The 21935-nt window shown below is 31.9% G+C and overlaps 3 protein-coding genes across 5 annotated transcripts; 1 reads left to right on the forward strand and 2 right to left on the reverse strand.

Annotated features, from left to right (window-relative positions):
- The first annotated feature begins 1282 nt into the window (after positions 1-1282).
- Positions 1283-5339, forward strand: HLH3B (Helix loop helix protein 3B). The gene is made up of 5 exons (XM_018462308.1): positions 1283-1367; positions 2370-2597; positions 3178-3389; positions 3955-4302; positions 4886-5339. Exons 1-5 carry the CDS (start codon positions 1365-1367, stop codon positions 5226-5228), a joined length of 1134 nt encoding a protein of 377 aa, XP_018317810.1. The 5' UTR covers positions 1283-1364; the 3' UTR covers positions 5229-5339.
- A 1408-nt stretch (positions 5340-6747) lies between these two features.
- LOC108731779 (trichohyalin) lies at positions 6748-11251 on the reverse strand. The gene is made up of 5 exons (XM_018462282.1): positions 11216-11251; positions 9797-10269; positions 8148-8422; positions 7783-8075; positions 6748-7694 (listed from the first exon to the last, which is right to left on the reverse strand). Exons 1-5 carry the CDS (start codon positions 11249-11251, stop codon positions 7086-7088), a joined length of 1686 nt encoding a protein of 561 aa, XP_018317784.1. The 3' UTR covers positions 6748-7085.
- LOC108731824 (uncharacterized) lies at positions 10192-20903 on the reverse strand. Of its 3 annotated transcripts, XM_018462342.1 has the most exons (10): positions 18481-18666; positions 16025-16297; positions 15439-15702; positions 14696-14865; positions 14315-14386; positions 13134-13420; positions 12810-12971; positions 12629-12739; positions 11735-11919; positions 10192-10269 (listed from the first exon to the last, which is right to left on the reverse strand). In XM_018462342.1, exons 1-9 carry the CDS (start codon positions 18508-18510, stop codon positions 11735-11737), a joined length of 1554 nt encoding a protein of 517 aa, XP_018317844.1. In that variant the 5' UTR covers positions 18511-18666; the 3' UTR covers positions 10192-10269. The 3 variants fall into 3 exon arrangements, with proteins under 3 accessions (XP_018317844.1, XP_018317845.1, XP_018317846.1); XM_018462343.1 differs by lacking the exons at positions 10192-10269; positions 18481-18666 and adding an exon at positions 20863-20903 and having other exon boundaries at positions 11559-11919; XM_018462344.1 differs by lacking the exons at positions 10192-10269; positions 18481-18666 and adding an exon at positions 20839-20883 and having other exon boundaries at positions 11559-11919.
- Positions 20904-21935: the final 1032 nt, after the last annotated feature.

The raw sequence follows: 21935 nt of genomic DNA on the forward strand, positions 1-21935 counted from the left end.
GATATTTTAATGATATATATTTTATTTATACTATTTAATAACAAATTGTATTTTATGTGCAATTCCATAACAGATTGTACTTTATTTGCTATTACGTGAATGTAGAAGCTTCAACAATTTTCAGCTAAATTTGGAAGTATTAATAAAAACCTAACACCTAGAGAAAGATTTCTTCGATTTATAGTAAAGAAATGTTTGTTTGTCATACAGTTAAAGAAAAATTTTCTTTGATTTGAACGTCATTTCTTTGATTTGAATATAATTTTTAATCAAATAAATGTTTTTATTTGATTTCAAAAAATAATGTTTAAATAAATGTGTTTAAAGAAATGACGTTCAAATCAAAGAAATTTTTTCTTCAACCATATAGCAAAGAAACATTTCTTTAAATCGAAAAAATCTTTCTCTTGGTGCAGAGTACATTAATATTTGTATTTTACTATACAATGTAAATTATTCAGTAAGCATAGGTAAACATTGGTGTTCTTGGGACATTTTTAAATATACATTATTTAACTCTAAAAATGTCAGATCTTTTTAAATATATCGGACTTTAATCTTGGAATAAACAGCTTATAAAGGCCACGTGCGTAACCCTCGGTAACCTACACGTGTCCTATTATACAGCGAGTAACTTTTTTTATATTGGGAGGATGGACTCGCTAACTGACCCATAAATGTAAAAGTTGCCTGCAACTTAAAATAAATATCAGAAATTCGTTTTTTATATATTTAAGCACCAAAATTCGCTTTAACTGAAAATAGGATTTTTCTTAGTTTTTTCTCATTGGTCTAATTTCGAACTATAATTAGTTTTCCGATTGCTATTATATATTACAATAAAATAATTTTAATTTTAATTATAATTAAAAAATTTCTCAATTAAATTCTTTTTTAATCGGAAAAGTCGTGGATGTAAGTTTATACAAAAAACTTTAATTTCTTCATAGCCGATTTCATGCACTTAGCAAAGCTTGAAAGTGACGTTGCTGTATGTCGTGTCTGTATCGCTAAATCTTACGAACAATGATATTATGCAAACCGAGGATCGATGCACAATAAGGTGGAAGCAGTTGCATTTTCGTTGAATGTATGAAGATGTGATCCGCGTCGATACAGGGATGTTGGATGGGACGGACCTGACACGAGCTCCACCCATGAAGCCTGCGCTCCGCCCTCATGAAATTCATTTACCCAGAGGGTTACCCTGGACTCGCGACTAGTTAGATCGACTCTTTCGACATCGGTGTTTCTCTCCATTATAACCACGATGCGAATTGTATCGTTCTCCGAGTTATTTGTTCCTTAAGTCAATCTCTATCGTTTAATCTCGCGATACTGTTGAATTTTTTTTCGCGTGCAATATGGTGAGTCTTGACCTCTTTATGTGCCTTTGTGATTGTGTTAAAATATATTCTTCATACCTTTCGGCAAATGGAGATCTTGCGATTTCTAATGTGTGCAAGTTGTATTATGTGTTCGCAAAAATATGAATTTCCTGCGATGTCGTGATGTGTCATAGATTTAGAACTCTTTAACTCATGATTCAAGTGCAAACCATTTTAGTTGAATTTACAATTGTTTTAATCTTTTAAAGAGATCTGAAATTGCAAAAAGCAAATGTAATACATATATGTGCATCTAGCTTGTTATTCATCATGATAGAATGAATAATGTTAATACATGGACATTTTTTAAACAAATTTTTAAAAAGTTATTGGTATCAATTTATTAGTATCTTGTCAGTAAAAAATAATTAACATTAAATAGACGCGATAAATTTAAACTTATAAAACCTGTTGACTGACAGAGAATTCATTATCTATCAATAATCAGTTTTCTAATACCAGACAAATTGAAGAATAAAATTATGACTAAGAGAAGATGCATATGTATAGACGGAAACGCTTCCTTTTTCATATAAATAAAACTGATATGCACAAAGCAACCGCGAGTGCATACATGACTAATATCACGTATAAAGATAAATCGAGTGGCATACATATCTGTCGAATGTCAGGGACAGTTGAAGAGGACGTAGTATCAACTTCCTGTTGGCGTTATATAGCTAATTATACATATAAATGATGAGAATATATCCTTAATTGGCTTGTTTTATTATTACTAAATATTCATTGATTCTACTTACAGATTATAATTAATCACGGTATTAAATCAATAATTAATAGATTAGTAAGATAGATTTAGATCAGTAATTCCAATGAGTTTCAAAATTGTAAACATAAAATAATGGTTTTTACATTTATTTGAGAGCATTAGAACGCGATGATTGGCGTTGAAAAATGGTAGCACAATTTCTTGCGCATACGTTCGTTATATTTGTTCACCATACTTATCAATCATTGCAGCCGATGTTAACATATAGTGGCTGCGGTATAGGAGCTGCGGAGGCCGAAAATGGTTCTCCAGCTGGATCGTTACTGTCTGGCGAAGGAGAGCTTGCGGAAGAAGCCGGCGATTCGCCCGGAACATCAAGGGACACTGAAGAGGAAGCCACGCTTTCCGACGAATTTTATTCCCACGATACAGATGAGGAGGAAGAACAAAACAAAAGACGGAGGGACCGTTCCAGTTCCGTGAGTAAAATTTAATATTCGCTTTCCTGTGTGTTTATTAATAATATTAATTTATATTAGCGAATTCGATTGGATGCTCTCAGTGCGCGCTGGTGCACATGAAGTATTAAATTGTTGTATTCAAATTAATATAAAAATATGTGCTTAACATAAATATAAAAACGGATTAAACCATGAAATCTTCAATATATTTTATTGTACTGTTAAGTAAAATCTGTATTTTATAATTTGAACTATTTGCATTTTACTTTTACACAGATTAAAACGCTGTGTAACGGCTTTAATATGCAGTAGTACGTCCAACTGAATTTGCTAGACGTTTCAATTATCGTTGAATATAATAGATTTTATGGTGCGTTTTCCATTTGGCACCCTACAAGTGACGAAACTCGCGAGTATAATTTGTCCTTAACATTTAATAAACAACAATTAAATAAAATGATTCCATGAGTTACATAAGCACCAAATTAAAGTGGAATATAGTCATAGTGTCCTAAATTTTGCTAGTTTATCTGGAATCCAAATAACAGTTTACGAATTAAGTGATTATAGTTTAATGAAATCCGCAATAATCTCGTAGCTAGACGGCATCTCGTCTTCTGGCAGTGGTCATTTGGGGTCGCCCACGCCCCGTATAGGTAATTTAGGAGTAAGAAAATTATTCACTAACAGCCGTGAACGATGGAGGCAGCAGAACGTGAGTGGCGCCTTTGCTGAGCTTCGCAAATTAGTGCCGACTCATCCACCTGACAAGAAGTTGTCGAAAAATGAGATTTTAAGGATGGCAATAAGGTACAAACATGTTTTAATCCTAAGCAGTAAATATTCTATTTTTATCTATATTTCTTGAAGAATTTCTTTAAAAAGAGGAAATGTAAAGGCATTTCTTTATCTTAAAAGTAATTAAGAATAATCTATCAAAATTTTTGCATTTCTATTCACAGAGACATGCAGATTCTGGAAATTCTATTAGAATATTAACAATTTATTTAAAAAATTAATAGAAAAATAACCAAATATAAATTATTTTAGTCTAATATTATAATAGAAATATATACAAAAAACATAATAATAGATTTTTAGCATTAAAATTTTTTAAACTAAGATATATATAAATAAAAATGGAAATTTTATTAGAATATATATATTATATTGTGTCTCCAACATCGTTTTTCACTCCTTATAAATGTATAATCATTTTCGATCATTTTTACTTGCTGTGTCAGAATTGTATCTATATCACATACAGTATTTAAATTTCTAAATTTTTAAATGATTAGTAAAAATAATATTAAAGTAAAAATTTATTGCGCGCCTGATGTCCAAAATTGAAGAAATAACGAATTTTGTTGCATAGGTACATAAGGTTGCTAAGTAATGTTCTGGAATGGCAAAAAAGTCAAGATCGTAATGGGATGCAGCACGATGTACGCATCAAATGCGAGTCGCATTTGAACAATCAAAATTCCACATACCACTTGAAGCCAAATGTAGCGTTTCTGAAGCAGGAGAAGCTCAGTAACGAAAATTCTCACGTCTTTCGTGTTAATTACGCCACGCAAAGACATAGTTCGCACACGTGTGACAAGAATGGCAGTAATTTGCTGATGATTGCCCCGAGCGGACTCAATACAACTATTTCCGCCGGAAAACGCTGCGTCACATCCTCCATCGTCGTTACTCAAGGCAACTCTCTTTTCCACAGGTGGATTACCAAATTAACTTTGTGCTTGCAAAAGAATAAGCGAAAAATTAATAGGCACTCGATTCATAAAGCTTATGAATTCTTAAGCTCTTTGGATTATCAGATTAAAATTGCCTTTTCTCTTCTTTAATGGAATAACGTATATAGTTCATTCATTTACTTCAAATTTATTATCTGAACCGGAATATTTGTTCCTCTATAATATGACTAATACGATTGGACAATCAAATTCTAATTTGAATCCTTATTCAAATTTTTTTAAATCAAAAGTTGACTATTAATTAAGTGAAATTCTTTATTTAATAATTAATGATTTCCGGAATGAATAGAATTTAAAATTTCTATTTAAAAAATTCTCAAAAAAATTCAAGAATGTATAATATATTGTATTTTTACTGAAACCAATTACCTTTTAATCTTTACTTCTTTTGAAATTTTTTTAAGAAAAGAATATAAAAGAAAAATATACATAATTTTTATTGACATAAATATTCGTACTTTTTAAACAAGCTATTTTGTATTTTATTGAGTGTATTATGCATTGTTTTAATTACTAATACTTTTAATTCTATGTTTCTCATAGCAACAGCAATGGAAATCTTATACGTTCTCCATCGAGCGGACGGTCCTCGAGTTTTCCGAAATCACCGCAAATCTCATCGAACACTAATATAGTACCTAATGGCTCCTCTTCATCTTTGACGGGTAACACATCAGTTACAAACGGAATAGGATCGAGTGGCTCGAATTGTGCCCAAAAAAGGTTTAAGATTGAACGAGAAGAGGAAGACCAGGCATCAAGGGACTGTAGAGTTCCGCCACCACCTGTTCATAATGTCCCGGTCAGAAAAAGGGTCAAAGTCGCCTTTGTAAAGGACTCAAGTTCAGGGTTTCGCGGCGATTTGTGCGGTGCAGATCGCAAATGAAACATTAATGAGAGAGATATCGTTCGTAAACGTATCAATTGTTGAGGTCACTTTGCTTTAAGTGCGCGCATGTTATGTAAATATTTCTTTTACACTGTATTTGACAATAATTGGTGTATGTGTGTGTATGTGTGATACAAAATTAATTAAAAAATTTTAGATCTCTCGTGTGAGCTAATATCTTGAATTAATATATGAAAGTTTATTTTCAATTATTCAAATATCAATAATACTTTTTTTTTTTCTATTCGCGCTAAATTATTATATTAAATATATATTTAATTTTGTAATTCATTCAAATATTGATTTAATAAAAATTTCTTCTTGTTATAAAAAGACATTTTCTTTTTAAAAATAATATTTTGTAAATGGTTCCACCGTTCTATTAAAAATTCAATTTTAGATTGATTCTTTTAGAGAGATTGAATTTGTTATTATCTTGATTGGAAATAGTTACAATCAATAATTTGATTAAAAAAAACATGTATTTTTTAGCACAATATTTTTTAAACAAAAATTAATTTATCTTCCAATTAGCAAAAGAATCGTGATTAGAAAGATGAACCGAAATTCTAAATCGTATGCGTACAGAAAAATTTAGACAAAAGGAGCACATTCTTCAAAGAATATTTTATTATCTTTCATATTATTTCGTTTGTACATTATTAACATCGCAGTTATGTTTTGAACACCGACATGAAAAACATGAATAGGAAACTTTCAGTTACGTGACTCATTGTAAACCTGCTATAAATATATTCACCAAGCTCCTGCGTCCCATCGGGTGCCATTTATTGTAGATTCTGTAATAGAATATATACGAATATTTCGTGCATCCATCCATTTACACATCGCATTATTTTACGATGAACACAATAAATACCTGAATGCTTAACAGTTATCCACTGAGAACAACTCCATCGTATTTATCGCAGATTGTTTATATCTTATACTTACTCATTTTCATAGATATTCACAATATAATATATTCAAATTTCGTTTTTTAGTTGACAAAAGTGACGGGCATTGTCCAACACAGAATTAACACTGTACAATGAATTTAAATTTGTGACACACTATCCACATAGCATGTAGAGCACACCATGGCTCTTTTTGCTTACAAATCGATTGCCTACAGCATCGTTTGCCTACATCATTTTTGCCGATAGTTCGTTCGCGCACAAAAGTTATTGTCTACATGCACTTTTGCGCATAAGTAAAAATTTCAGAAAAGAAGTCACATTCGCTTATGTGTATTATTGCCTACATGTAGTATTGTCTACATCAATTATTGCTTACAGCTCGATTGCCTACAAGCATTATTGCACACAAATATAAAATTAAGATTAAATTACGTAAGAAAATAATTTGTATTTTTAAAACAGAGAATTTGTGTTTTAAAGTAGAGAATTTGTTTTAAAACAGAGAATTTGTGTTTCAAAACAGAGTTTGTGTTTTTAAAGCAGAGAATAGTACATGTAAGCAATCGAGCTGTAGGCAATAATACATGTAGGCAAATGTGATTTCATTTCTGAAATTTTTATTTGTGCGCAAAAGTGCTTGTAGGCAGACGATGCTGTAGGCAATCGATTTGTAGTCAAACGGAGTTTCCCCTTTATTCAACGTCCTGGAAACGTCCTTAAGACATAAGGTTCTCTCCTGGATGTTCCTTGGAGGTCTGTGCTATACGAGTATTATTGACGATTTTTGTGAAAAATCGTATCGAGCTTTTCTTGTTACGGTTATTTCTCCATCCCACGAACTTGTACTTCCTCTTCGTCGAAACGTTAAATATTAATCTAAAACCCTGCGAAAGCGGCATTCGCTTCGCGAAATGCCTGCTCTCGCAGGCATTTCCTATGTTAAATACACTTTATATCTAGTACTGTCCCTTTTTGGTTCCGACAATTTCTTGGGAACGTATCGTTCGTCGTTGAATTCGATCGGTGGCACCGGGGTAGATGGTCGCTCATCGCTCTGGCTGAAAGCTCTTCTTGGTGGGATATCGGGGATCATTCGGGTACCTTTGCACTCAACACTGCCCCTCTTGCCCAGGTTTACGCTGACGTAACTGGCGTCACTGGTACGCGAGTCTCTTTTTGTGAAGTCTATTTCTACGTAGCTGACTTGGGAACCGCGTGGTTTCATGCTCACGTCCGAATTCCGTTTGTTCTCCTTATCCACCAGTCTCCTAATAGCCGGTGCTTCCGGTCGATTCCTCTTGAACGTCACCAATTCTGGCTGCCGGGACGAACAAGACTCTCGTCGGACTACCTTCTCATCGTAGTCATCCGAGTAAGTGCGCCGTTCGCGGCTGCGAAGTCGCTCCGCGCTGAAATCCTCACTGTATCGCAATTTGTCATTGAACTTTCGTAGACGCTCGTCTTGCTCGTCCGCAAACACTTCGCTTGCGTTGTGAATATTGCGTTTTGGTTTTCGTTTGTCCTCCTCATGTTGAGCCTTGGACTGTGAAAGATAAAATAAAAATAAGGTGAACTAACCGTTCAAAGCATCAGATTTCACTATTGATCTTAAAAAAATTCAACATAGATACCTTAAAAATATCGATTCTATCATTGAACTCCAAATCTTGACTATTCCTGCGAACCGGTAGATAATTGCTCCTTTCTTCTTCGCTGCTACTCTTGCTAATCCAAGTGTTCTCTCGAGAAGTACCTGCCCTCTTCGGCCATTCGTTCTCCGTCTTAAAATCGTATAAGTCGCGCATACGTTCGCTAAGTTTATTTGCTCGTTCGTCAGTGTCGACATAACTCAAGGAGCGGTCTTTTACTCGCTCATTATTATCGGCAAAGCTGAAGGAGCGATCTCTGCCAATATCTAACTCATCTGTAAACATTTAATGCAAAGTAGTCTGCATAAATCGAGTGCATCAAATAACAATATGACCACTTTTCATACCTTGTCTTTGTAAACGTCCTTTCTCGTTCTTCGCTGGAGAGAATTTTCTGGGGGGTTGCCATTTGGAAGCGTCCGCGTTCTTGCGCGATCCTTCGTCCTTTCTGTCGTATTCCGTTACAGAATCCTTCCTCTCAGGATTTATCCTTGGTACAGGTGACGGACTTTTGGTAAACGTCATCCATCGGGTAGCCGCGCTCTTCGTGATTTCACAGCTAATTCTCGCAAGGGGAGACGTCTCTCGATAAAACTTCGCACCATTAATGTGTGGTAGCCATCTGAGAAAATCATATGTCTAAAGTCGAACTTATACCTCAAACGTTTATTTGTTATTTCAATTATATATTAACGCATATTCACACAAATACAAAGCAAAGGTCTCATATCTTTGATAAAGATATTGTTATCCATGATTAACTGCAATAGATTACTTCAACACAGCGCTGAGTTGATAGAAAAGTGAAACGTCTCAAAATTAGTAACATTTTAGAAAAGTATTTTTTTTAAATTGAATTGGAAATAGCATTTTAATTAGTATAATAAATGCAATTTTTACAACTTTATTTTCTTTCCATGTTTCAATTATAAGTATTCTTTAAAATTATGTTATGTGTGAGTTTTTAAAATTTGAACACTGTAATTATAATATAATATAAATTTCATCTTTTAGTCAGAGTTATAATATTTTTCTGCATAAACATATGAACTACAAATGTTATTTTTCTACAAAAATATATTAGTTGTTAGAGTTAATTTCCTTTCATTACCTAAATATCTAAAAAAATAATTTTTTTAAGATAATTTTTAAAATAATATTAAGTTAAGTTAAAAATGCTAATTTTTTACTTATGTCACTTTTCTATCAACACAGATATGTGTAACTTCAATGGGAATTGGTATGCTTCGTTTTTTAATTCATATCCGTTTTTCGTCACCACAGCAAACTTATTGATCATTATTAAAAATATCTGTTCAAGCAGCCTATTGTACATAATAATTTTTTATTTATACGTATAACTGATTAAGTTGAGCTTGTTTTTGATAGCTTTAAATAAAGAATGTTCAATTATTAAATTATTAATTAAAATATACTAAAATATACTAAAAAAAAATCGCAAAATCAATATTAATTATCCATGCATATTTTTCAGAGGAATAAAATTGTTGTCATAAAACTCTCTTTTTTTTCAATTATTATCCCACGTAAATAAAGGAGAAGGGAATATATCTGAACATTAAAACAAACTTTTACGAACTTCGAAAATTCTCGTTATTATGTATCGAATAGCTATTTTTATGAAACTCTTAGTCCAAGATATGAACCATAAATATACGACGAGCGTCACAACGTGAAAAGATATTAGCGACTAGTTCCGGTCGATGGAGCAAACCAGGCACCACTATGTTTTCACGTTGCTTTGCACTCGGTTCTTGACCAACGTGAATTTTCATCGACAAATTGCCAACACCGGCTCGGCTACACAGAAGGAAAAGGCGAACGAAAGAAGCAGAGAAATCTGACCGAAACTAGACGCCATTACCCGTTGGAGGCTCCGTAATGACTATCGTGTTCAATCGCGCCTACGAATCTCAATTACAATCCCGATCACGGCATTTCTCGCTTTCGGACGTGGAAAATGTGCGCAGTCAACCTCGTGGCGATAGTTTGCGGGTCGCTGCAGTCCGTGTGCCTTCGCTGCTCAGTGATGCTCTTCTCCGGCCTCTTAAGAACGGTCATGTCGGTGCTGTAACTCCTCACGGTGTACTGAGGTCGATCGATGACCTCGGGCAACAGTCTGGAGAATCGATTGTCGGTTGATGAGGGTGGCTTCGTTGGCCATTTCTCGGCGTCCTCAGCCGATTCGTCGATGCTCTCTTGTCGCTCATCCCTCGAAAGTCTCTTGGTCGTCCCCGATTGCTGCCCCCGAGGTACGTTCTTTGGTAGCGGCATCCACTTTGAAGTGTCCAATTTGCTGGTGTCGCTGATCTCTGTGTGCCGACGTTCCTCCACTCGACGCTCCGTATATTTCTTCAGGCAGTCGACGTCCGCGCTGCGGCTACGCTGACTTCGCGGTGATCGAGATGGTCTTCGTAATTGCCCGTTGTCCACCGGGCCGGCCCTTTCCTAAAGTTTGAGCGAACGCATTCGTCGAGAGATATTGATCGCGCTTGGGATCGCCGTATTGGGATGATGTGCTTTTAAATAATATTTTAAAACTGATATTTTTTGTGACTTTGAGTGACAGGGAATTTAACTGTCTCACTCGTAAAGAGAATAAAAAAAAACAGTTTTCAACAGTTTTATAAAATATATCTTTTAATCTAAATGTCTTTATGTCTCTCTTATAGCTTGTATATTTTATATTTATAATTCTGATTGCAATATATGAATCTTTTGTGTATAAATGCTGCCTATTTTTTATAATAATATTACGATCCGAAAATCAAGTTTTACATATGTTTAATGCATGTCGAAAATTGTGGATTGAAAATTATATAAGATATCTAACAAGGGAGCCACACGAAGTGTTAAATTCTGATTTTAATGAAACTTTGTATATATATATATATAGGTTACATAAAAAGATAAATTTAGAAAATAGTAGTTGTGGCAGAACAACGGAAAGGGTGAAATCACTCTTTATATAGCCCAAGTAGAACAGCAGCGCTTGCAAAGCGCTAAAAAAGCGATTATATGCGGTTTTTTTAGCGCTTTGTTAACGCTTTGTAAGCGCTGTGTGTTACTTGGGAGGTAAGGCGGGTTTTAGCTTTTTTCGTTGTATTTCAAAAACTATTTGAGATATTAAAAAATATTTTATACAAAACTTTTACTATAAAATTACCTCTGTTTATCAACGTTAATAATATTTTTGAAAAATAAAAAAAATTTGTTTTAATTAAAAAAATTGTTTATTAAAATATTATTGACGTATAAATGAATAGAAGTAAAAATTTTGTTGTAAAGCTTTTGTATAAAACATTTTTTGATATCTCGAATAGTTTTGAGATATAGAACGAAAAAAAACTTAAAATCGTTTTACTACATAAGGGATGATTTCACCCCTTCAAACCGTTTTTTCGTCGCAACGGACATTTTCTAAATCCATCTCTTTATATAATCTATATGTATATACAAAGTTTCATTAAAATTAGAATTTATCACTTAGTGTGGTTCCCTTGTAAGAGCAATATGTGAGATTATTAAGATTCTCTCATTATAGCAAAAAATTTAAATAATTAAGTTAATTAACTTCTTTATTGTATAGAGGGGGATAAGGAATGGAGGAAAGAAAGGATAAATCATTTAATAAACTCCTAATAATAATTTTTCATTGAACAATTCAATTTTTTCGATAATTGAATATTGCCTAGTAAATACACGCAATGTATTATCGATAATTCTAATATTTCTGCTAATAAATACAAAGATAAAAAAACGAGATTTTATCTCAACTAAATAAAGATGTGTTGCCTCATTGACAATATATATAAAGGCAACATCATTCATAGTTCCACATGTGGATCGCAAAATCGAACTTCGTTCAGCAAGGAAGACCAGCGTTGATAAGGAGACGCTTGTCGGGGATTACCTAAGTAAGATGGAGCTTCGCGTAATCCGATATGTGGAGGATTCCATGCTCCGCGGATGCGACATGTAAGCTGGCGCCGCACGCGCGTGGATTGATCTTAGAATTATGCAGCTCGGCTATTTGAGTGCTGCATGCGGCTGCGGGATCGCCGCTGGTTTCTAGACTTCCTACCCAGAATTCATTCCCTGCAAAAATAACATCATTGTCTTGAAGAGAGAGATGTTGATAAAGATATCTCATAAGTAAATCTCAGAGAACGTCAGATCGATTTTTCTCAAACTTTTATAGTTATTTCTTACGTCAAAGTATAAAAAAATCTGTCATTAATTAAAAAATTTAATTAAAAAATTTTTTTGTATTTGAACTATATTTAAACTATTTAGGGGCCTGGTTGCACCAACGTTACTTTGACTTTAAGCGAGACTTAAAACTCTCTGTCTCGTTTTAAAACGAAAGTGAGATAGAGACAGAGTTTTAAGCCTTGCTTAAAGTCAAAGTAACGTTGGTGCAATTGGGCCTTAAGGAGTATTTTTTCTTAAGAATAAATTTAACCTGATTTTTTAAAGCTCGACACACATATAGAACACCAAAATAATAGTTAATAATAATTAAAAAACTGGCAAAAAATATATACTGCTTTAAACATGTGTAACATCGGGTATTTATGTAAAACAAAAAAAATTTTTTAATTGAAAGACTCAATTTAAGCTAACAAGATTGTACGACTAACATAGATTTCTTCATCTTCATACTCTGATATAAAAGCAGCTATAAAAAATTTGAAAAAATCGGCGTCTGACATCATCTAAAGTTTATTCATATCGGCATTGACATTAAATAAACAAACACTTATCTTTAGATAAATAAATAAATAATGAAATAAATCATTTAAACCTGGTAACGTATTTCCATCGCTAGCATAAGTTACAACGAGGAGTTTACTTGAGTCTTTGGCTCGAAACAGTCTGCTGTGTGGTTCTCTCAGAGCAAAATGTATCTTTATATCTAAAAATAATCATTGTGGTGTATAAAAGTTGTAAGCATATTTATATTTATCCGTTCATTAAATACTAACCACCCAGATAATCGCCGTTTCCCGCACCACCGCATTTCTGTTGCCGGAAATAAGCAAACATAATGTCAGAAACGTATTTGAGCTTCTTGTTCATCTTTTTGATGGCGATCTCGAATGTTTTCAGGAAGTAGACTTCCTGATCCTGAATTACTTTCCAGACCCCTGCCAATAATTATTTAATTAATAAATAATTAAAGAGAACAGTATGAAAAATCATTTCAATAATTTGTTGTATATAACATTTAAGTTTTTAATCTTATAACGCTTAACTTTATAATATTTAATTTTAATCTTATAAGCTAACAATAAAAGCTTCACACTAACCGAGACCAAAACCAACCACGTGCAAGAAAGCGGTGGTGTTTTGCTTCTCGGCGCGGCTGTTTGCTTCGAGCAGTATTATTTCTACGGAGAGTAAGGTTCTCTTCATGTAATTCTCGATATCGAAGATTAACTGATTGCCCAATGATATATATCGCCTATTTTCTTTCGATTTCATACGTTTCACGGTTTCATCGTAGAGCGGGTGATAATCCTCGCCATAAAACTTGGCCCATAAAACACGCATCCCGCGTTTTTCTTCAAATGTGCCATCCATCGCGGATCCATATCTATTTCGCATAGATTGATTCTTTCAAAAAAGTTTCATTTGTATACTGCAAAAGAACTAGAGAGTAGTGTACATTATATTGTAATTTAATTCTGTTATTAATCTATTATTATCTTACCACAAATACAAGTTACAACATATGCAACAAATTTTGATAGAAACGATGTGTGTACATATCTTATTAATTAAAATCTTTACTATTAAGAGAAAGAATTTAAAAAATTAACTATAGATATTAGGGGTCCATATATTACGTAAGCATAATTGGGGGAGGGGAGGAGTCAGACAAATTCTTACTAATGCTTACATAGGAGGGGGAGGGGGTCGCATATATTCTTACGTAAGACTTTTGTCTGAAATTTTTTCAATGCAACTATATTTGTTTGTATAATAATATTGAAAGAATTGTGTTGAAAACTACCTTGAAAATTTGTTTAGTCTTAGACATGGAGTATGAAAAATCTTAAGTAATTATAGGGGGGAGGAGTCACTAAAATCTTTACGATTGCTTATATAGGGGAGGGGAAATTAAAAATGGCCAAAAATTTGCTTACGTAATATATGGACGATCCCTTATTGAAGCACTGATGTTTCCCATATGCGATGCGATGTTTCTTCTCGGATATGTGCAATGTACAGAGGAAACAATTTATTTGGACTAAAACTCGTATTTACATTTATTTCATTAAAACAATTTAATTTTGAATAAAAATTATTTTGTTTAATTCTAAAAATTTAGTTTGAACGCAATCAATTACATTTCTTAATTTAAAGAATCGATTCAGTTGAACAATTCCAATAACTACATTTATTAAACTTAAAAAACCTTTTTCTCTTTGTATCGCTCAATAAATTTATATTTAGTTAATAATTATTGCGGAAAGTTACTGCTTACCCATTATCCATATTGTTTTGCTGTGGCGTAACGGCAATGTCCTGATACTCCATATATCGGGGCTTTTGGAATCTACATGATAGATTAAATGGTACGAGTGGCTCAAATTTAATGGTAACATATAGCAACTTTGTAACGACAAATTCTAACGTCTACAAAAGATATATAATAGTAATAAAATTAAAAAAGTATATTAAAAATGATTAATTGTTTATAATTTCAACAATTTTTTAACCGCGAAAATTTTTGCAGTTATAAATAACCGCATGCAAACGAGATAAAAATAGAACACGCATCTACAGGCGCGACGGCAAGTTGTTACAGAGTTCGCATGTATAAAAATATTCCTGAAGAAGGAGGGGTTAAATAAATGCAAAGAACCTTGTGCCTACGACACCCATAATAACCCCTCTCGGTTGGACGGCGTCTGGGTCACGGCTCACGATACCTCTATTATTTCGCGAACCATCATTTATGAACTCCGTATGAGACGACACCACCATCATTGCCGACAGTTTAATCTCGTCGTAGCTCAAACATTTTGTTAGGACCTATTCATGAGATTTTTTAAAGCTTATTAAGGCATTGTGACGTCGAAGAAGATGATTTACAAGAGAAGGTGATATTATGAAACTTTATCTTGTTTTTAATATCCAATAAACTTCCAATATCGGTAAATGATTAATGTACGTAACGTTACATTAATCTGTAAGCAACTTAATAGCCTATAGCTATACTATAAAATAAAAGAGTAAAAAGAGAGGAATAAGAATAGAAATTTTTATGAAAATATTATTTATAAGAAAATTGTAAAAAACACTTTCCCACTTCTCGTTATTTAAGTATATATGTAATTACTTTTGTGATAATATAAAAAGAACAATTATATATTTTTGCTTTTATTTATTGAAAGCCAAAGTTTTTATTTATTTAGCCAATGTTTGGCTAATTGCATCGGAAAAGAATTTAAATTTCAAAATAAATTAATATTAAAGGTCTTTTATATGTATTTTCTCTATATTAAGTTTTATTATTACCTTTTTGTTTTACTTAGATAATTTAATCAGAATAATCATTGTTTATAAAGTATTGCTTGATTAATTAAAACGGTACCATGTACTTACTAATGGTTCCTTCTCCTGATCGGTGCCAACACTCTCCCAGGCATCGAAGCCACTTTTGTTATCGAGTAATTTCCATCGATCGTTAGCTCCGCAAAAGGAGGCCACTCTCTTATCCAGTAGACGATGGATGAATTGGATGAGGCCCATCTCCGCATACATGACTTTCTCAACAGCGCTACCATACAATCGCTTGTGTTTCAACCATCGCGCAATCAAGGGCAACATCGCTTCGTGTATCAGCGGGTATACCGAATTTGCGTTTAACTAAAAAATGTCATCAAATATGTATTAAATTAACCGAAATTATTAAACATTATAAAAAGTGATAAATAGAAATATCTCAGATTCGAGGACAGAATTATAATCTTTAAACAATTATATTCTTGTAAAGAACTTTTAAAGACTCTAAACAAAACAAGTAGAAAGTTTTTGATAATAAAAGTTTCAAACGATTTCTCTCTTAAATATTTAATAAGCATTTAAAAGAATTAATTAAAATAGAAATATATCATTTAATTAAGCATTCATTCCTTTTGTCTGACCACGTATACTAATCGCTCGAGAAAATAACTTATTTTATACAAACCTCGATAGAATCCGTGCTGATTCCCCTGTTCTTTAAAGCGGCGCATCTTACAGTATTAATTGGAAACTTCAAGGGGAACGCATTGCTTCGTCTGATTAGCTCCGTCACGCTGGTTGGTGGTAGCACGGAGACATCGAGGCACTTCCTCAGTAACTCCTTTGTATCATCATCGAAGGGCACACCGTTGGGCGAACCCAGTGTGTTCTCCCATGAGATCTCTGGCGGATCTTTCGCTAGCATCTGTTGTAGTGCCTCTTCTGCAGCTCGATTATTCTGTGAAAGGACGCAAAGATATGCAAACTAATTCCCAAAATGCAAAAACATACCGCTGATACTGAATTTTCAATTTAATTTAAAAATTCTACGAAAAGACACTAGTTTAGTGTTGAATAGAAGATTTAATTCCCAGTAAAAAAAGTTACATAATAAACAAACACTTAGGCCCAGTTTCATAACTCACAGTTAACTCTTAATCGAGGTTCAACTTATTCATTGTTTCTTTTCAATTGTAGAATTGGAAAAAGATGAGAAATAAGTTGAACTTCGGTTAAGAGTTAACCGTGAGTTATGAAATTGGGTCTTAGACATGTTTCCTTGAAGAGTCACTGTAAAAAATGTTTTCCGCATCATGTTGCGTTATTCATGGAAAAATTTCAATATACCTATCTCAAAGATAAATGAGAAAGCAATTAAGTAAGGCATGTTCGGAGAACGTGAGTCATTTTGTCTCTGATTTATGTCTAGTAAACGATATAAAAATAGAATAACACAATAACACTGACAGCTTGCTCTCCGAATGCGCCATTATATCTATACATACAAGAAAATGTATATTCAGAAATTTTTGTTAAAAAAATATAAGTGAATAATTTGTTCATCTGTTAAGATTTTTTAAAAGTAATTTGTTTACTGCAATATTGAGCAACTTTGCGCTCGTGCGGACTCGACGTCATCGATGAAGTAAAGAGCTACGAAATCGATTCTAAGAAAAATTTTGCAAAACAGTGAATCGCCGTGTCGTTCTATTAATACAACCCCCCGGCTGATTACAGCAAGGACGCCAGTCGCTTTGATACTTGAGCATGAAATCTGTTAAATAGCGTAAAATGTATCTGTTCATCCTAGCGAGCGGCTTGACGTTCACTCTCTTCGTGGGCGCGAGCACATGCATAAACACATGGATATATACGTACACATGAATACAGATGTACTATGCACGCACATGTGTTGGTGCCCGTGGTAGAGCCTTATAAGTTTACTTCATTTTTCTATTTACCGATTTTGCCACCTGAACGATAGGGGTGAGCGAAGAGAATTCAGATTATTTTGTATTGTAAAACAATTTCAATGTTATTTCTTTCGCTAGCAGCTGTTATAATTTTTATATAAAAATGTATCGATGTTGCGTGTGTTCTAATCAGTTATTTCGATATATTTATACACATATTATATATAATATATATCTTTTATCATTTAAATTTATATTGTCTCAATTTTACATGAATATATTCATATTAAAAAGGTCTATCATTTATTTAAAATATATATTTTTTCTTTAATTTAATTATTTACTAATTTACAACAAATACGTATAACAAATTAAATCATAGTTACACCAACACATTCAGATACTGCAATCGATTGATGGATTATACGAATGACAGAATTTTAATAAAAAAAGTATTAAAAACGTCAATAAAAATGTAAATATATCTTTTAACAATATTATAATATTAATAATGATAAGTTATAGTTTTGAGGTAAAGAATTAAATTTATTAACTTTATAGGGCAATTATTTATTAATATAAAACATTAATTTGTCAAAAAATATAAACAAAAAATTTATATGTAGGGTTAAAAATATATAAAAAATGGTAAATAGACAACATAAAAATGATAAAAGAAAACAAAAATAGAAGATAAATAAATAGAAAATAAATTATAATAAAAATACAAAAGTATTTTTTATTCTATTACTTAATCATTGTTATTTTTATTCTATTATGAGATTTTTGTTCTTTAATATTTATATAGAATTTGTATTTAAAAAATAATTAAATAATAGAATAAAAAATAATAATTTGTTAATAAAAATTTTGTATAAGTAATGAATTTATCTATCTGTAATGTTTTATATGTTGATATCACTTTACAATAAAATAATTATTAAAAAAAGTTAAATGGGCGATAAACTCGATCGTTGGCGTTGCGCGCGATTAGCATACGCGCGGTCGACTCTAATTGCATGATTGAATTTCAATTTTCTGTCCGCGTGTATTGAACAAGAAAACATAACTTGTATATATCTTTATCATTACATTAAGTGCCTTCCATTTAGTGATAAGTATTGTTTTGTCTTTGTTATTCATGGAATGCAAAGAAAAATAGAACAACATTTATATTGATTTGTGTCACTAAATAGAAGGCATTCACTATTAACAAACAATGACTCACCTGACGGACGCAACAAGCAAACAGTGACATGTTTCAAGTTTAATTGTTTCAATAAATTATGCAAACAATTTTTTTTCCTTCTTTTTGATTTTCTGTTTTCTACGATACGTAATACCACACTTTCTTTTTTTTTTTTTTAGAATTTTAAAAATATATGTAAATACACAAATTAAGCGATTATAAACACAACATGGGAAGGAAGTCAACGAATTGAACTTATTTGTTGCTATTTGATGTAATAGTGACTGAGAATAATGCGTCGCGTTTCACAGTTTTTCACCTTAAAACAACCACGTTAGGGAACACACGTAATATCTTCTACATGTAATATTCTCGTACTAAACGACATGTCTTGTAAGAGAGATGCTGGTCCGCCGCTCTTTAGACGCACATGCGCGCCCGTGACATGGCGCACGCGCAGATCTGTATTTTTCCGGATTTTATCTTTCGAAAAAGGAAAAGGCCAAAAAAGGGGACTAATCGAATTCGATGATGATGAAAAAGTAAAGAAATTTTCATCAATTTTGTATAGGCTATAAAAAGTGCAATTTTTAATTGCTTATATCTCAGTATTGAAACGGTCAATCTCATTCTAATTGTACAAGCATATCAAAGCATTCTAATACAATGTATAATTTCAATTTCAAGAAATTCTGGCTATTTTCATTTCGCGAGTGTACTGCCTTAAGTCCCCCAGCAATTTTTTTCAATATCAGTTGTTATACGTTTTGTTACGCGGCACATTAATTATATAAAAATATCGCATAAAAATGAATGTATTATATATATATATATAATTAATATTATAATATTATAATAAATTAAACAATTTGTTTTCAATTGAATCGCCAGATATTAAGGAATATAACAGTAACAAGCAATAAATATATTTTTTTATTAATAAAAAAGTTATATCATATAAAATAAAAGACAATTCGGATATACTGTACTGAGAGAGGCATCAAAGAATTAAATCAGTTTGTGCTGTCACTTTTCGACATGTTTTATTTGTGGATTCAAGAGGGAAACATATTGGAGAACAGAGTAGATATCAATCTACTGCAATGTATCTTTTGATTAAATTTTTTCTCACAAACCACTGCAATAATCTTTTACTGTATAAGCTAATACCAATTCTACAAAAATATATCTTTCTAAGTCTTTAAAATAACATTTTTTCAAGTTTGAATATTTAAAGTAAGAAAGTAAAAATTAAAAACGTTTTTCGGTTAAATGTTAAAAGTTTCCAGTGTAAGATTTTATGTGAGGTAAATTTTAATAAGTATAATAAAATTTAATAAAATAAAGCGATATGAAATATAAAATACAGCATATTATAAACATAAAATCTAAGGCACTTTTGGATTTATGTTTATATGATTCTCTTTTTTTTTAACCTCAAGATAATCAGAACAAATTTCTAAATATGATGATTTATTAGGTCATCCTATAGTTCCGATTAATATATATATGGAAACAGAGAACGTTGTTTTAATGAAGAAAGACATACAAATGTTATAAAATTTTATTTTCATATTATATTTTGTGTTTTAAAGAAAAAAAAACAAAAAAATTAACGATTTGCATTTTTTACTTTGAGGAATGGCGAAATATAATACTTTTGATTCGATACTGTACTCAGCTAACGTTAAATATTCTTGAAATATTTATAAAATGATTCTAAAACCCGAGAGAAACATTCTAAGAGTGTTCCGAAATATCCTGAAATATTTACGGAATGTAAAAGCAACACTCAAATATAGATTAAAAATTCCATTTATATATCATTATTTTAAGAATGTTCCATGTATATTCTGCAAAATTTAAATTTTTTCAGAAATTCTAAGTCCGGTCATCCCTAAATCATTTTTTAAACAAAATTGTACTATGAGGAACACATTTCATGTGCTATCATCTTGAAGCCCAATTTTAGAGCATACTTCATAAGTTGAGAATATAAAATGCTGTGCTTTTTATATTCTCTCCTAGGTAATTCTTGTTTACGAATAAATGCATCTCCGTCGCGACCGTGTCTGTCGGCGGAGATGTGTACTGCTCGTTCGCAAATGATTTTCGTGATATGTATATAAGGCATATTTATATAATATTTTGAACATTTTAGGTAATATTCTGAACATTTTATCAATATTTGGACAATTCTGTGACAATTACTTTACTGTGTTCCGGAATATTCGGCATATTGGGAACAAATTGAATGAATTTTTTATGAATATTTAGCGTTAGCTGGGATATATATATCTATATATACATTAACGTGCTAAAAAAAGAATGGACATATGCGCACGCGTACATGTATTCGCGCAGGTTCATATAATTTCATATAATTATTAAAAATACCTTCAGAAAATGTTATCTTCTTACTTTCAAGAGACCAAGTTTACCGAATCGTGCATGTTGATGCGTTGATGGTCAACTGGTAACTGAAGAACAGGAAAACAGGTTCGTATCAGCTAGTATCGATCCAGCTTAGTTCACTAACACAGGACCATGACCGAAGTATTTAGCATACAAAATAATATCTAATATTATTTTAGCATTAATTAAAAATAATATTTTATAATTTAAACAAACGAAAAAATGCATATAGTATGTACATTTATAAATAAATTTTTTTTGTTCTTGCTTTGGCAAACTTGTGGGTTGTGACACGTTTTTTGAAGTATGGTCCACCACTTTAATACGTTCTTGACCATTAGTCATTTCTTTATATCTCTGTTAGATACGATCAGTACATTCCAAAGCTAGGGCTGTGTTCCAAATTTACTGCAAGCACTGAAAATGCTATAGTTTACGTTACATGCACTATAGATTTTCAGTACTGGCAGTTAATTTTGGAACACAGCCTAGGTATAAATATGTATACTACCCTATAAACTAATATGTAATATATCCACTATCTATGTCCATTTCTTATAAATGAATTAGTATATACTTCCTATACTTAAAGTAACAAAGTGTGTATTTTTTCAATATTATTTGACTATTATATAAATTGCGTACCAATTCACGCGCTGTGTTAATCCTTTCATTGCCCGGATATTCTATTATTGTTTTTAATTTCGAGAGCCCGATTAATATTTAAATTTTGATTTTTAATGTAGAAATTTAATATTGGAAGACAGTGATTAAAAATACTTACTTTGAGTATTAAAAGCACTATTGTCTAGTGATTTTAATACTTAAAATAAGTAATTATCACTACCTTTCAATATTAAATTGGCCAGTATTAAATTAAATTTCTGCAGTGTAAAAATAATTCCTTTACAACCTTTTAATTAAAAATCGAAGGATACCGTCATGAAAATCTTTTAATTTCCTCTTTTTTTAAAATCCTCTCTTTTTAATTCCCTTTTGATCAAATATTTAATATAAAATATATTATAATTCGTTTCGCAAATAATAAAAGTATATTATTATCCGATAGTAAAAAATAA

Source organism: Mycetomoellerius zeteki, unplaced genomic scaffold, assembly GCF_001594055.1.
Source record: "Mycetomoellerius zeteki isolate Tzet28-1 unplaced genomic scaffold, Tzet1.0 scaffold138, whole genome shotgun sequence".
Taxonomy (NCBI): Eukaryota; Metazoa; Arthropoda; class Insecta; order Hymenoptera; family Formicidae; genus Mycetomoellerius; species Mycetomoellerius zeteki.

Bases quoted from the DNA above. Each gene is read 5' to 3' on its own strand.
- HLH3B (XM_018462308.1), top strand. The intron at 3,390-3,954 runs GTACAAACATGT...TTTGTTGCATAG, and splicing joins ATTTTAAGGATGGCAATAAG to GTACATAAGGTTGCTAAGTA. The intron at 4,303-4,885 runs GTGGATTACCAA...TGTTTCTCATAG, and splicing joins GGCAACTCTCTTTTCCACAG to CAACAGCAATGGAAATCTTA.
- LOC108731779 (XM_018462282.1), bottom strand. From the start codon at position 11,251: ATGGATTTAGAAAATGTCCGTTGCGACGAAAAAACG. The intron at 10,270-11,215 runs GTTTGAAGGGGT...CTCAAACTTTAG, and splicing joins TCCGTTGCGACGAAAAAACG to GAAAGGGCCGGCCCGGTGGA. The intron at 8,423-9,796 runs GTTGACTGCGCA...TGATTTTCTCAG, and splicing joins CCGCAAACTATCGCCACGAG to ATGGCTACCACACATTAATG.
- LOC108731824 (XM_018462342.1), bottom strand. From the start codon at position 18,510: ATGTCACTGTTTGCTTGTTGCGTCCGTCAG. The intron at 14,387-14,695 runs GTTCTTTGCATT...TCTATCATGTAG, and splicing joins ATGGGTGTCGTAGGCACAAG to ATTCCAAAAGCCCCGATATA. The intron at 12,740-12,809 runs GTTAGTATTTAA...GATTATTTTTAG, and splicing joins AAACGGCGATTATCTGGGTG to ATATAAAGATACATTTTGCT.